At 38.3% G+C, this 13,132-nt stretch overlaps 1 protein-coding gene across 1 annotated transcript; it reads right to left on the bottom strand.

Moving 5' to 3' along the window:
• Nucleotides 1-2,991: 2,991 nt before the first annotated feature.
• On the bottom strand, nt 2,992-6,826 carry LOC129103164 (endonuclease domain-containing 1 protein-like). Its single transcript, XM_054613518.1, has 6 exons — nt 6,776-6,826; nt 6,573-6,689; nt 6,369-6,469; nt 5,805-5,919; nt 5,133-5,289; nt 2,992-3,530 (listed from the first exon to the last, which is right to left on the bottom strand). Exons 2-6 carry the CDS (start codon nt 6,648-6,650, stop codon nt 3,139-3,141), a joined length of 843 nt encoding a protein of 280 aa, XP_054469493.1. The 5' UTR covers nt 6,651-6,689; nt 6,776-6,826; the 3' UTR covers nt 2,992-3,138.
• Nucleotides 6,827-13,132: the final 6,306 nt, after the last annotated feature.

The following is a 13,132-nucleotide window of genomic DNA, read 5'->3' as shown; positions in this document are numbered from 1 at the left end:
CCCAAAACATACGGCCAAGGCAACAAAGGAGTGGCTCAAGAAGAATCACATTGAGGTCATGGAGTGGCTCCGCAGTCTCCGGACCTTAATCCCAGAGAAAATCTGTGGAGGTTGCTGAAACTTTGAGTTGCCAAGTGACAGCCTCGAAACCTTAAGGATTTGGAGAGGATCTGCAAAAAGGAGTGGACCAAAATCCCCCCTGAGATGTGCTGGTGACCAACTACAAGAAACGTCAAATAAATTTAAAACTTTTATCTGATGTAATTTTCTGGATTCATTTTTTTATATTCTGTCTCTCACTGTTAAAATAAACCTACCATTAAAATTATAGACCGTTCATTTCTTTGTCAGTGGGCAAACTTACAAAATTGGCAATAATCAAATAATTATTTCCTTCACTGTATATAAAACATTTCATACAGACCATGTAGCTCTACGTGCAATCAAAACATTTCAACAGATGAATAAAGACTGGAAAACATTGTACATTTAAAATGACAAATAATTAATTCAATTAATAAAATGTATAGACATAAAAGTGTTAAAATACATAAAATATAATTTGAAAGACAGATGGGGACTATGTGAAGCGAACATAGAGTGCTGTTAAAAAATGTGTTATGTGTTGACCAAATTCTGGTTCAACCCACACAAGTACCACGTGTTAAGACCCATTCACGACCCATTTTCAGTGTCCTGGCTGAGGGAAGGAGGTTGTCGCCCAAGATTTCACGGTACATGGCCCCGTCCATCCTCCCCTCGATGCGGTGAAGTCGTCCTGTCCCCTTAGCAGAGAAACACCCCCAAAGCATAATGTTTCCACCTCAATGCTTGATGGTGGGGATGGTGTTCTTGGGGTTATAATCAGCATTTCTCTTCCTCCAAACACGGCGAGTCGAGTTGATGCCAAAGAGCTCAATTTTGGTCTCATCTGACCACATTACCTTCTACCAAGCCTTCTCTGAATCATTCAGGTGTTCATTGGCAAACTTCAGACGGGCCTGTACATGTGCCTTCTTGAGCAGGGGGACCTTGCAGGCGCTGCAGGATTTTAATCCATTACAGCGTAGTGTATTACCAACGGTTTTCTTGGTGATTGTGGTCCCAGCTATCTTGAGATCATTAACAAGTTCCTCTCATGTAGTTCTGGGCTGATCCCTCACCTCTCTCATGGTCATAGATACCCCACGAGGCGAGATCTTGCGTGGAGCCCCAGACCAAGGGCGATTGATGGTTATTTTGTGTTTCTTCCATTTCCGAATAATCGCACCAACGGTTGTCTCCTTCTCACCAAGCTGCTTGCCGATGGTCTTGTAGCCCATTCCAGGCTTGTGCAGGTCTACAATCTTGTCCCTGATGTCCTTAGACAGCTCTTTGGTCTTGCCCATGGTGGAGAGGTTGGAATCTGATTGATTGATTCTGTGGACAGGTGTCTTACATACAGATAACGAGTTGAGATTCGGAGTACTTTCTTAAAACGAGAGGACTGATCTAACCGGTCTGTGGGAGACAGAATTCTTGCTGGTTGGTAGGGGCTCAAATAATTATTTCACTCAATCAAATGCAAATCAATTTATAACTTTTATATAATGTGATTTTCTGGAAAAAAAATTTGGACATTCTGTCTCTCACTGTTAAAATAAACCTACCATTACAATTATAGACCGTTCATTTCTTTGTCAGTGGGCAAACTTACAAAATTGTCAAAGGATCAAATAATTATTTCCTTCCCTGTATTTATGACGTTCTATCCCATAAATACAACTTACTATCTCATAATTATGACTTACTATCTAATAATTATTACTAACTATCTCATAAATATGACTTAGCATCACATAATTATCACTGAGTATTTTATAATCATGACTTAGTATTCCATAATAATGATTTAATATTGCATAATTATGATTTAGCATCTCATAATTATGACTTAGAATATCATATTAATTGCTTAGGAAGGCAACTTCTCCTTTGCTCTCCTCCACTCTGTTAGTTTACTGAGGACAGGGCTTTGCATTAGCGCTAAGATTATCAGTGGCAAACGTTATACAAATGTTGTTCATTTGCATATGGAGATATGTGGAGTGGTTTAGTGCTCCTGTTCCACCACTATCTAATGGCAGGTGAAGTTTGACAGTCGAAAGACACAAGATGAAATGGCTTTTTTTAACCTTGGCTGTAGCCAGTCGGATTATCAATAACAGAACGTTTGAGCTAACCAATGTTATATTGTAGTTATTGGTATGTTTAATGGTTAAACACAATCACACATTAATTTAATTTAGCAGAATATTAACCAGGCATATATGGCCATATATAAATGGTCATAAATACTTTCAAAGAGTAAATGTTCATGGTATGTTTCTCAATTGAAGGCAGATCACTCATCTGTTTGTAGCAATAACATACACTCTTATATATATTGTACCACTCACAATATACCATTATGTACTGCCCTACAATTGGCTAAGAAGAACGTTTTCTACTGAAATAGATGTGATTGTCATAGACTTCCAGGTATTTTTCTCTCCATGATCTAATGGATTGTTCCAAATGACAATTTATGGTGTGATTACATGTAATATAGTTTTACTGTATATTTCGGGATTGCTTGAGACTGCAGGGTAAGGTGCCTATACCTACCAGAAGGGGGTGTTATAAAACAACAGTGTTTTTACTTCTATAGTGCCCCCTTCTGGCAGGTATAAGACACTGCCACTGCAGACTCAAGCTATCCTGAAAAATACAGTGACACCAGCAATTTCTTTAGAAAACTGCATATAAGACAGTAGTTAATGGTATATGTTGTTAGACTGGAGAGGTAAGACACGTCACGTCATTCACTTAATCACACAATATATTACCGTAAATGACAGTTTGTGATTCAGGCTGTGTTCATAAGAATGACACTAGCCATGTTTTTCAGTTCTGTCTTTTGATATCTTTGCTGTCACATAAAAAAGACACAAATAAACAGTCATGTTACCCTATTTATTTGTTTTTATTTATCTATTTGTGGTTGAATGAGAATAATAATAAGGGATTAATTAGGCTTCGAGCTGTTAAATGCTAACATGCACCATGTCAACAACAGTAAAGCTCTACAATTATTTTGTCATTCTTTTTTTTTATCTCTTACACCCTGCAGTTGTTGTAAAACAGCTCCCCTACTGGCTGATTAGAGAACTGCTGGAAGAATTCTCCCAGTTCATCCAATGAGAGCTTCTCCACCCAGTTGTCCTCCGTGTTCCTTGCGGTGCCAGCGCCGCTCTCAACGGGTCGACCATTGTTGTCCACACAGCAGTAGGCGTTCCAAATGTAGTCCGGGATGTTGACACGCTTCACGTTGTTTTTCACGATCCAGTTGTCTTTGGAGGGAACGGCGCCGACCAGCACGAAGGCCTTAGAGCACTTGGCCCGGAAAAGGTCGGTGAGCTGGGACTCGTGGATCCTCCAGGCGTTCTGGTTCAGCTTGCGGTTCTGAGGGACCACGTTGGTCAAGGTGAAGGTGGCATTGCGGCTAGGGACTGTAAGAGAGAGGAATGGAGGATAACAGGAAGTTATGCAAGAAATAAAGTTAGTTTGTGGTTATCTTTTGTAGTTAAAATTTTAACTAAATTATTCTTTGAACTTGTTGAGTTATAAACTGGAGGCACAATTAGTGAAGAAAGTCAAAATCCAAGGCTACAGCGGCTGCAGTCTAGAAGATGAATGTTGTTTGTTCCTATTCTAATATTAATCAGCTAATATTTAAACAATGATGATTTTCTTTTTCTTAATCTTGTGATAACAAGCCTGAGATCATTAAATATTTAGAGGATGCAGATGAAGGAATAATTTCACTGCAAACACATTCATCTAATGATCACACATGAATAAAAAAGGGATGTAATTATATGCAGTTCCCTTTTTTCAATATAAAACATAGTAGTAGTAGTATTTGCACATATCCTCTATTGTTGGCTGCTCCTAAAGATTTAGTACTGAGATAAGATTCCAGATATTTCTCTGGCTGCAGCCTCCCATCACTGCCTTGTGGTTGCTATGACAACAGACGCCAGGGACACCAACTTACAAAACCAAAGAAACCAGAAAGTAATTCAACTTTCTGTGATTCAGAGTAACTGTTTGAGGCAAAGTTTAGCTGTAAAGATATTGTTTGGATACATAAGGCTTTTTTTCTTAATTGCTTTTGTATCACAGCAAAGTAGTCTTAAATGCAAATATATACATCTGTGAAATCTGAGTAAAAGCAACATTCATTATTCTGTGTCCTCATTATCTCCCAATAACAAGTTAGTTTACTTCTACAGTGAAGGTTATCAACTGCAGATAGAGCCATGCTGCCAAAAAAACATATAGTTTTGACTAGTCTGGTCTGGATTATAATATATGATATATAATGTATAATATATAATGTATAATATATAATGTATAATATATAATATATAGATATGTTATCTCTTAATATATCTTAAACAACAAACTAACTTAAAGCTACTACAAGGAACTTTTGTGTTGATTTTGGCGGTCCCTGTGGACAAAAGTGGTAGTGTTTTTTCCGAGCACCAGATTCCCTTTAGAAAACCTCCCATTTTACTGCAGCAGGGTCTGACAGTCTCCCCCTCTCAGTCCTGGTTCTGGTTCTCCCGTGCTTCCCTTTACTTCAGCAGGCCAAATAATTTAGAATGTTATCACGTAATGATGAAGGAGGAAGTATAAAGAGGTGTATAGGTCCCAAAAAACGGCCATCTTTCATCCAGGAAACTGCTGTTTGTTCTCCATCTGATACAAGATCTCACTTTCGTAGTTATTTCAACCCAAATTACAATCTTTTTCTAAACCTAAGCAAGCAGTTTTTTTTGCGTAAACCAAACTGTTTATTCCTATGAAGAGGGGAGTTTATTTTGAAAGGACTATGCACGTAGCGAATGGAAATCGCTATTTGTTGCTGGACTTTTTGTAGGAAAACGCACAAAAAAATAACTTTTCTTAACATATCATACCGATCATTGTAGGAGGATTCCCTGACTTAACTGAGAATGTTTCATAACCAGTTAAAAGTTCCTGATGTTGAACTCAACTGACATCTTTGCCCCCTAAAGCCGCCCATGTTCAGCCTTGATAACCTGCGTGGTGTCCGTTGGGGTTGAGGTGACCTCGGTCGAAGCCGGAGTGAGTGTAATCCTCATTCAGAGCCTGTTTCTCTCCTTGGTAGACCCCAGGGTAGTCCTTCCCCAGCCAGTAACCGTCCTTCATCTCTGCTTGCCAGGACTTGTTCACCAGCTGTAAGCCAAAATAATTCAGATTTAAACAAATGTTAACAGACAATGTCACTGTAACTCATATCTGCACGATATTAATGCATTACGGATGATTCATTATGAGAATAACAGTAAATTAATGGCAGCAATTTCACCATTAAGCTTCTGTACAATGTATTGTATCTCGACTTTATCAGGAAAATAATTACATAATTATATAATAATAATAAAAAATACAGTATTTTACTTGCAGCAGTTATTGTAATCAAAATGTACAGTAATTTGGCAGTGAAAAGTAAATGCTTTGACTGTTTGGATCATGGGACAAAGAGTTACAACTCCCAGAATGCATTGCTTTCACTGCAATAAAAGCATAATACAGTGGGTCATTGTTAGAATTTCCCTGTAAATTTGTGTTACAGTCAGTGCATTATTACTGTACTATACTGTTCTTTCCGCACATGATATTTAAGACACACATTCTGATGATTTTGTCCACATCAATACTGTAGGTGCACATATACGACACACACGAACCTGAGGCTCTACAAACCACCTTTTCTCCCTGCCGCCTCCGTTGCTGGGCTGGAAGTGATAGGCAGAGTAGACGGCGATGCGATGGTTTGTGTCGTACAGCGTGGCGAAGTAGAACCTGGTGGAGCAAATATTTAGTTTAATGAACCAGGGATCGTGTTCCAATGGAAAAAAAATGAGGTGAAAGAAACAATTAAAGTGGCCCTATTATGCTTTTCCACTTTTTCCCTCTTCTTTAGTGTGTTATATATATTCTTATACATGTAAAAGCTAGCTGACTTTGCTTTCTGGAGTGAGGAGCAAGCGCTACAACGGAGCATTTCAGAGAGAGGGTGAGAAGAGGTGCTGCAGGACAGCCAGGGTGAGAAAAACAAGGAGTATTATGAGCATTAACGCATGTCAACATGTTGTAGCTGTAACTTCAGATAAAAATAAGCACCATAGGGCCTTTTTAATGCTGCAAAACAACAGTCAGATTTTCTGATCTACATCTAACTGAGTGCACTTACACTCACATTATAGTGCTGTTTTTATACTAAAGCATAGAGGTCTAGTTTCTTTCCCTACCTGTTGCTGAAGCGCTGACAGAGATGGGCAGCACCGGGTGTAGAAGCCCCCAACTCTGGCACCTTCTCTTTATAGAAGTAACTCATGCATTCTGGCACATCCTGGGACAAAAATAAATAAATAAACAACACAGGCTTCTAAGTGAGAAACCACTCAAATTAGATTTTTTTTTTTAAGTGTTTGAACTGGAATAAGGTCACAAACCTCAAAACGCTCCACAACATCTGCATGAACAGAGAAGAGGAGCGAGAGAAGAGCGCACAACGTCACCAAGGTTTGCATCCTGGACAAAGCCTTTGGTATCAGGGATTCTCGACCGTCCTGTAGAGTCAAAACAAATACAACAAAATATGTTCTTAATTAGCAAGCACATGGAAGATAATCAGTTTATTTGTATTCAAACTCACCTGCTGGTGCACCTGTCTGCCGTCAAAGTCCTCCCTGAGCAGAAACTGGCTTTTTTATGTTTGACTTCTCTTCACCTTTCACCCTGTTTGTCTTCTACTTTTATCTGAACACGTGGTACTTGTATGGGTTGAACCAGAATTTGGTTGACACATAAGGTGTGGATGTGGATGACCAAGAGTGAGTGTGTGTAAAAATGACAATATTAGCGCTGCTATGAATCCCAGTGGAATTTGTGGAAAGATGTCATCTGTTATCTCAATAACAGCACATAAAATGCTGGGTTTTTTTTAAAAGCACTTTATGTGCACTCCAAAGAGTCCCCATCTGTCTTTCAAATGATCTTAAACACTTTTATGTGTACACATTTTATTCATTTATTTAATTATTTGTCATTTAAATGCTAAATGTTTTCCAGTATTTATTCATCTGTTCTAATTGCACTAAAACAGGTAATTATAATGATAATACAAAAAAAAGACAATAATAATCACAATTACTATTATACCAATAATAATAATATTAATAATAAAAACAATAACAATAATAAAACAATCACAGGGGCCATTTTTCATTTTCTTTGGATCTAAATACTTCTTTCACCACTGTGTGAGTCATATATTGCCTAATACTCTGTGAAATCAATACACAACTGTTTACTTTTAGCAACTATCTTTTTTAGAGATTAAGATAGTAAGTCATTCAGGGGAGTTACAGCTTTGTCGTGATGGTGAGGTGAGACTCTATTAATGAGTTCTAATACCACAAAAAGCACTCCTGTAATTCAATATCAAGTTCACCTCCTTGAATATTGACAACATGTGTGTTTTGGCAGATGAACTCAAAGCCGGCTTTAGGTTAGGTAACACCAAGATATCTGCTCATGTGTGTTTTTTCCCACGATCACAGCCGAGGCTTTGTGCAAAACATCACATGTGGACTCCTCCCAGTTCTCTAAAATACAATTTCTCGACACAAAAGTACTCTGAATGTGTGAATAATTTCTATATTTAACCAGCTTCCAATGCACCCAGAGAGGTCAGGAGGTCAGCTGGAGATATGCATCCTGCTGTTGCACAATATTCTCCAGTTTATCATGCTTTATTCAACAATTGCGCTCCATCATGTCTTAAACAGGGCGGAGACTGTGGTTGTTAAATAACCATCATCTTTTTAAATTAGTTTCAGATATTTAGAACAGAAATATAAATTGTGGAGGTGAGCATGGTTGGCACTCTGCTGCAGTAGAGAGAGAGGGAGGTGTGTGTTGATGGCTCATGAGAGCAGTGCCAGGTGAGCTGATTGGCACAGCTGGTGCTTGTTGACTAATTACGTTCTACTTTAAATGCGGTAATGTGCTGGAATTCTGAGGACTGCACCACACACTGCGGACAGACGGCCATGACGGCCTGCGTTAGAAGCTGAGAACACCGGCGAAGCAGATGCACGCAGTGTGATAGTTTTTTTGTGTTTGTGTTAGAAGTGTGCGAGCAGTTGTTTGCAGAAAAGGACAGTGTGGAGTGCTTCAGACTTGCTTCAACTATAGATACAAAAGATATCACAACAAACTCTTCAAAATATGTTCGTGTAGCCTTTCATTATTAGCCATTAATTAGGAAAAACTTTTGAATTTCCATTTGTTCAAATAAAACCAGCTAATTCTTTACAGGTTCAACCTCATTTTTCAAAACACAGTGTAGTAAGATCCCTTAATATTCATGGATGACTCTTCTGATTTCAAAGTCAGTCTGGTTGACCTTTACACATCCATCCTCTTATTAAATATCCAAAAATTCTCATTTTGAGGACAAATATAGTCCGCTGGACTAAAAAGTGTTCCTCATGTGACAATTTCTGGGTTAAAGATCAAACTTTAGGAATAAATAGTGCCTCTGTTTTAAGCAGAAACTTCTCTAAATCAACCTCCGTCTCAATTTTCTACGTATTTACTGGAAGAGACTGGATGCTCCATCTTTTCAATTAAATGTGCTGCTTCTATAGAGCAATGTGCAATAAATACACAAGAACTTTAGATCTGTAATCTGCCGTGTTGTCAGTGTTAAATGTATCTCACTTTATGTTTTAAGATGGTTTATGTTGTTTTTGTGACATTTTTTATTTTAAGCAATAAATAGCACTGCATCAAAGAAAAATGTCCCTCTCAAGGACAGTAAAGTTGATCCATCTATTATCTCTCTATTGAGATACACATGTATAAAATTTGATATTCTTAATGACTATCCAACAGTTTATGTTTAAGTACAGCTGAAAAGATTAGTCAAGTGACAGAAAATCACATCTCTCTCATTGCTTGTGGGTGTTTGTCTGTGTGGTAACGTGATGTGAAGTGGATGATCTTGACTTTACTACAAAATCTTTACTCAACAAAGTGGTTCTTTGATGATGTCAACAACTTGAGAAAACCTGACAGCCAGCTATATGTGGACACTTGCAGAGATGTTTTGTGGAAGTGTAAATGCAAAAGCATCATAGCAAAGAAGCACCCCATCATATTACAGTCAAGATGGAAATTAAAAATACCAAAGTGTGTTTTTCAAGAACATTTTTAATCCTCTATGAAACTTTTTGATTTATTGAGACACTTTAATTGTTCAGTCTCACTTTTTAGTTTAGAAATTCGTTTGGGGACTTTATCGTTTAAAGAGGTCAAACACTCCAGCAGAACTTGCATAAAGAACATTAGACATGTTGAAACTCATCATGCTACGATGCATCTTTGGAGAATGTCCAAATATGTAGAGTTATTACTACGGTTGCCGTGCAACAAGATGATCCTGCTCTTAATTAGAAGCTTAATTGTCACTCAAAGTTGGAGCTATTTTATGGATGCTTTACTGTGGTTGCCTTCTGCCCCCTAGCTGTTAAAATAAATGAAAATCTGACGACTGGTTTCCTTACTGGTATAAATAAATCTTAATTTGATTTATCAAGTCATTGTCAATCCTTAGAAATAGTTTTGGATAAAAAGTGGCAATATTATTGAACTGGAACAAAGCCACAGAGGCTGGTTGATGCCAGAGAAAACACACACACACACACACACACACACACACACACACACACACACACACACACACACACACACACACACACACACACACACACACACAGAACATTAAGGATAAGATAAAGAAAGTGGAGCTTTATTTAATCAGCCTTGTATTTTCCCATTACTCTGCTGATGTTTATTCTTTCACTCAATCAGTGTTCATCTCCCAGAATACGACTGCAAGACAGTAAGCAGCAGTACATAATGTTGTAACTGTGTTTTCTCAGGGTTAAATGCTATATTACTATTAAGGGGAATAAACCAAACGTAGTAATTAATGATCCATGCTATTTGGGTTTCTATCTAGTGCAGATGTAAATAGTATAAACATCCAGAGAGGGAAGAAAATTAAGCAAACCATGGATACTTATAATAATAAAAAAATTAGACAGAATCAAAATAATTTGATTTAAGACTTTTTTAGCTGTTGTTGAAACAAACACTTCCAAACAGAAGTAATTAAATAAACAAATCACATATAAAATCACCGTAAACAATAAGCTTTGCTTTTTTTTTTTGCATGCTTTTGCATGTTTCCTCATTAATTTTTCATTTGGATTTAATTAATAATAAGAGAATTCCTCCTTTCCCTGTGCATGTATTTGATTGATTGATGCATGTTGCACAGGTAAAGTGTTACTTTCTCCATTTGTGTCGGCTAACAGGCAGCTGTTGTTGCTAAACTCTGCCTCTAGGTTGCAGTGTTGAATTATGATTTCAATTCACCTCTTGAAGTCTGTCTCTTCTTTGGAACACTATTTTATTGCAGATTATTCGAGTGTTCACCTGTAAACAAAAGCTCCTTTCTGCAAACTGATAGGCAGCGTTATCAACACTCAAAACAAGTAAATTACAGTTTTGTCTCAATAGATGGCTTCACAGCCGTAAAACACCTTCAAAGTGACGACGTTGGCAGATAATCATTAAAGATGACACTGTGAGTGACAGGAGAACGTATTAAACCGCCACTATGATGGATCTCAGGGACGTCTTTTAAGTTGTTTTTTTTATTCGGCCCAGAAGTTAATTTGAATGGACTGCATCCTTTAATTGACTTGACTGGAGCGTTTGTCGCTCAAAAAAAAAGATCACAGGGAGTTTTTGGTTCCCCAGACACAGCTTTAGTCTAATCCTTGACTCAAAAGCATCCTCTGTCAATGAGAAGCGAAATCAACATGGCTCAACAGGATAAAAGAAACTGTAGGTGTGAGAGACTCCAAGACCAGGAGGCAAAAATCAGTCCAGGAAACCACACGCTTTGATTCACATTGATCCTGGTCACTTGATTGATTAGCTAGTTAGGCTGTTAATTAACCACTTTGATTGTTAATTGCCTCTGGGCTCTCTGCTTGTATTGATCCAACGTGGATAGTGAAGATTACTGTTGTTTGGTGAATTTGTAAAGTAAACAGCTTTTTAATTTGTCACTGTGCGTTGAATAAAGTTTGTTATTCACAGTAAACATAATGGTGGGTTTGGAGCCCTTTTTTACAGCTCTAAAGATATATTTAACATCGCTGCTTAACTTGATACTTCATGGATTTTCAAAATTTTTATGAGAATTATCTATAAGCATGTTTTTGAATAGATAATGTTTCAGAAGTCCGTCATAGAAAGTGGTTAAACCTGATTAAACACAATACATTTATATCACTCCTCAACTCTGCACCACTATCCTCCCAAATTGCTAAATACAGTGCGTCCATTTGGGTTAGTCCTCAATAACTTAATGTCAGTTACATTTATTTTTCTTTGAAATATAAAGAAATATAAAAGTAAGATATATATTTGTTCATGTAAGATATACAAAATTAAATTTGTCCTTATTTGATGTGAACCAATAGTTTTTTAAAAGGAATTTCTGTATTTTGTCACTATCATCAAAATGTTAAAGCTCAGTTTGTTGCAAAGTGATTTAAACACTTTTTTTATAAATATTGGGTTTTAATAAAGTCAGAATTCCTTTTTATGAAAAAAGTGTTCATAATCAATAGAAACAAATCTGTTTTCTTGTTGTTGTAGTTTTTAGCTAGACTCGTGAAGCAGCACCTGTTATTTGGTTTAACAGATGTTTGTGAATTTTCACTAACACGGCAAAATATATTTGCCAATTTAAATAAAAAGTGCAGTCTTTGGAGTCTGTATGGCTTATTGAAGTTATCTTGGCCTTCATATTACAGTTTTTTTTTCTGCAGCCCTGCTGAGGAGGCAGAAAGGTGAGACTGCATCTCTCCACACACTTACCTCTCTGCTCCAAGGACAGACGGACGGACACACATATCACCGCAGACAGAAGAAGGAAAGAGAGGAATTCAATCACACACCACAGAGCCCCCCCCTCCTCCCCCAACCCCAAACCCATTTCCCAATATCTTCTCCCCCTCCCTCCACTCCTCCCCCACTGCCCCTTTATCATTTTCTCTCATTCTTTTTTTTTTTTCATCTTTTTAAGTCGCTTCATTTCAGATGCATTCATACATTTCCAATATCTTTATGTATGAGTCTGCCTGCCTCCCTCCCTCCCTCCCTCCCTCCTCACCTCCCCCTTGCCCCTTCCTTCCCTACCCCCCTTTCTATCTCCCTCTTTCTTTTTCTTCCTCCCATCCTCACCTCCTTCCAAACCTCCTTCCTTATTTCTTCCTCCCTTCTTCCCCGTATCTTCCTCCCTCCTTCCCTCCCTCCATCCCATTACTGTAATCCATCACTCTTCCATCAGCCACCATGCAAACAGGCCTCCTGGTTACCATAGCAACCACCTCCGGGCCCGGCAGTGCGCAGCCCTGCTCTGATTGGCTGGCAATGGCTAGGCAGTCTCAGTCTGTCTGGGAGATGTGGTAATTGGCTGGGAAGTCACACACACACATACACACACACACACACACACACACACACACACACACACACACACACACACACACACACACACACACACACACACATGAACACATAGTACAGTATTCACACATTGACATACAGTATGCACATCCTTGCACATGCACAAAAGCACACATATAAACACACGTGTGCTTACTCTGGGCCTAAATAAATATACATACACATATTCTATTGGGTATTGAGTGGAAAACACACACACACACATACACACACACACACACACACATCCTCAGAGATATGAAAGGGAGACTGGGGTCAGAGTAATGAAGCTCATAAGAAGATGGGGGCTCTAGGCTGTGTGTGTGTGTGTGTGCATCTACTGTACAGTATGTGTGTGAGAGTCAATGCTTGTGTGCGTCTGAGTGTGTGTGTGTGTGTGTGTGTGTGTGTGTGT

This window comes from Anoplopoma fimbria, chromosome 1 (assembly GCF_027596085.1).
Source record: "Anoplopoma fimbria isolate UVic2021 breed Golden Eagle Sablefish chromosome 1, Afim_UVic_2022, whole genome shotgun sequence".
Classification (NCBI taxonomy): domain Eukaryota; kingdom Metazoa; phylum Chordata; class Actinopteri; order Perciformes; family Anoplopomatidae; genus Anoplopoma; species Anoplopoma fimbria.
The sequence above is the reverse complement of the archived record's forward strand: the minus strand, read 5'-3'. Positions and strand labels throughout refer to the sequence as shown.

What these genes read in the sequence shown, in the direction of transcription:
- LOC129103164 (XM_054613518.1), bottom strand. Translation starts at nt 6,650, where the DNA reads ATGCAAACCTTGGTGACGTTGTGCGCTCTTCTCTCGCTCCTCTTCTCT. An exon ending in TGTCAGCGCTTCAGCAACAG is followed by an intron (nt 5,920 to 6,368) that starts GTAGGGAAAGAA and finishes TTGCTCCACCAG; the next exon opens with GTTCTACTTCGCCACGCTGT. An exon ending in GGTGGTTTGTAGAGCCTCAG is followed by an intron (nt 5,290 to 5,804) that starts GTTCGTGTGTGT and finishes TTTGGCTTACAG; the next exon opens with CTGGTGAACAAGTCCTGGCA.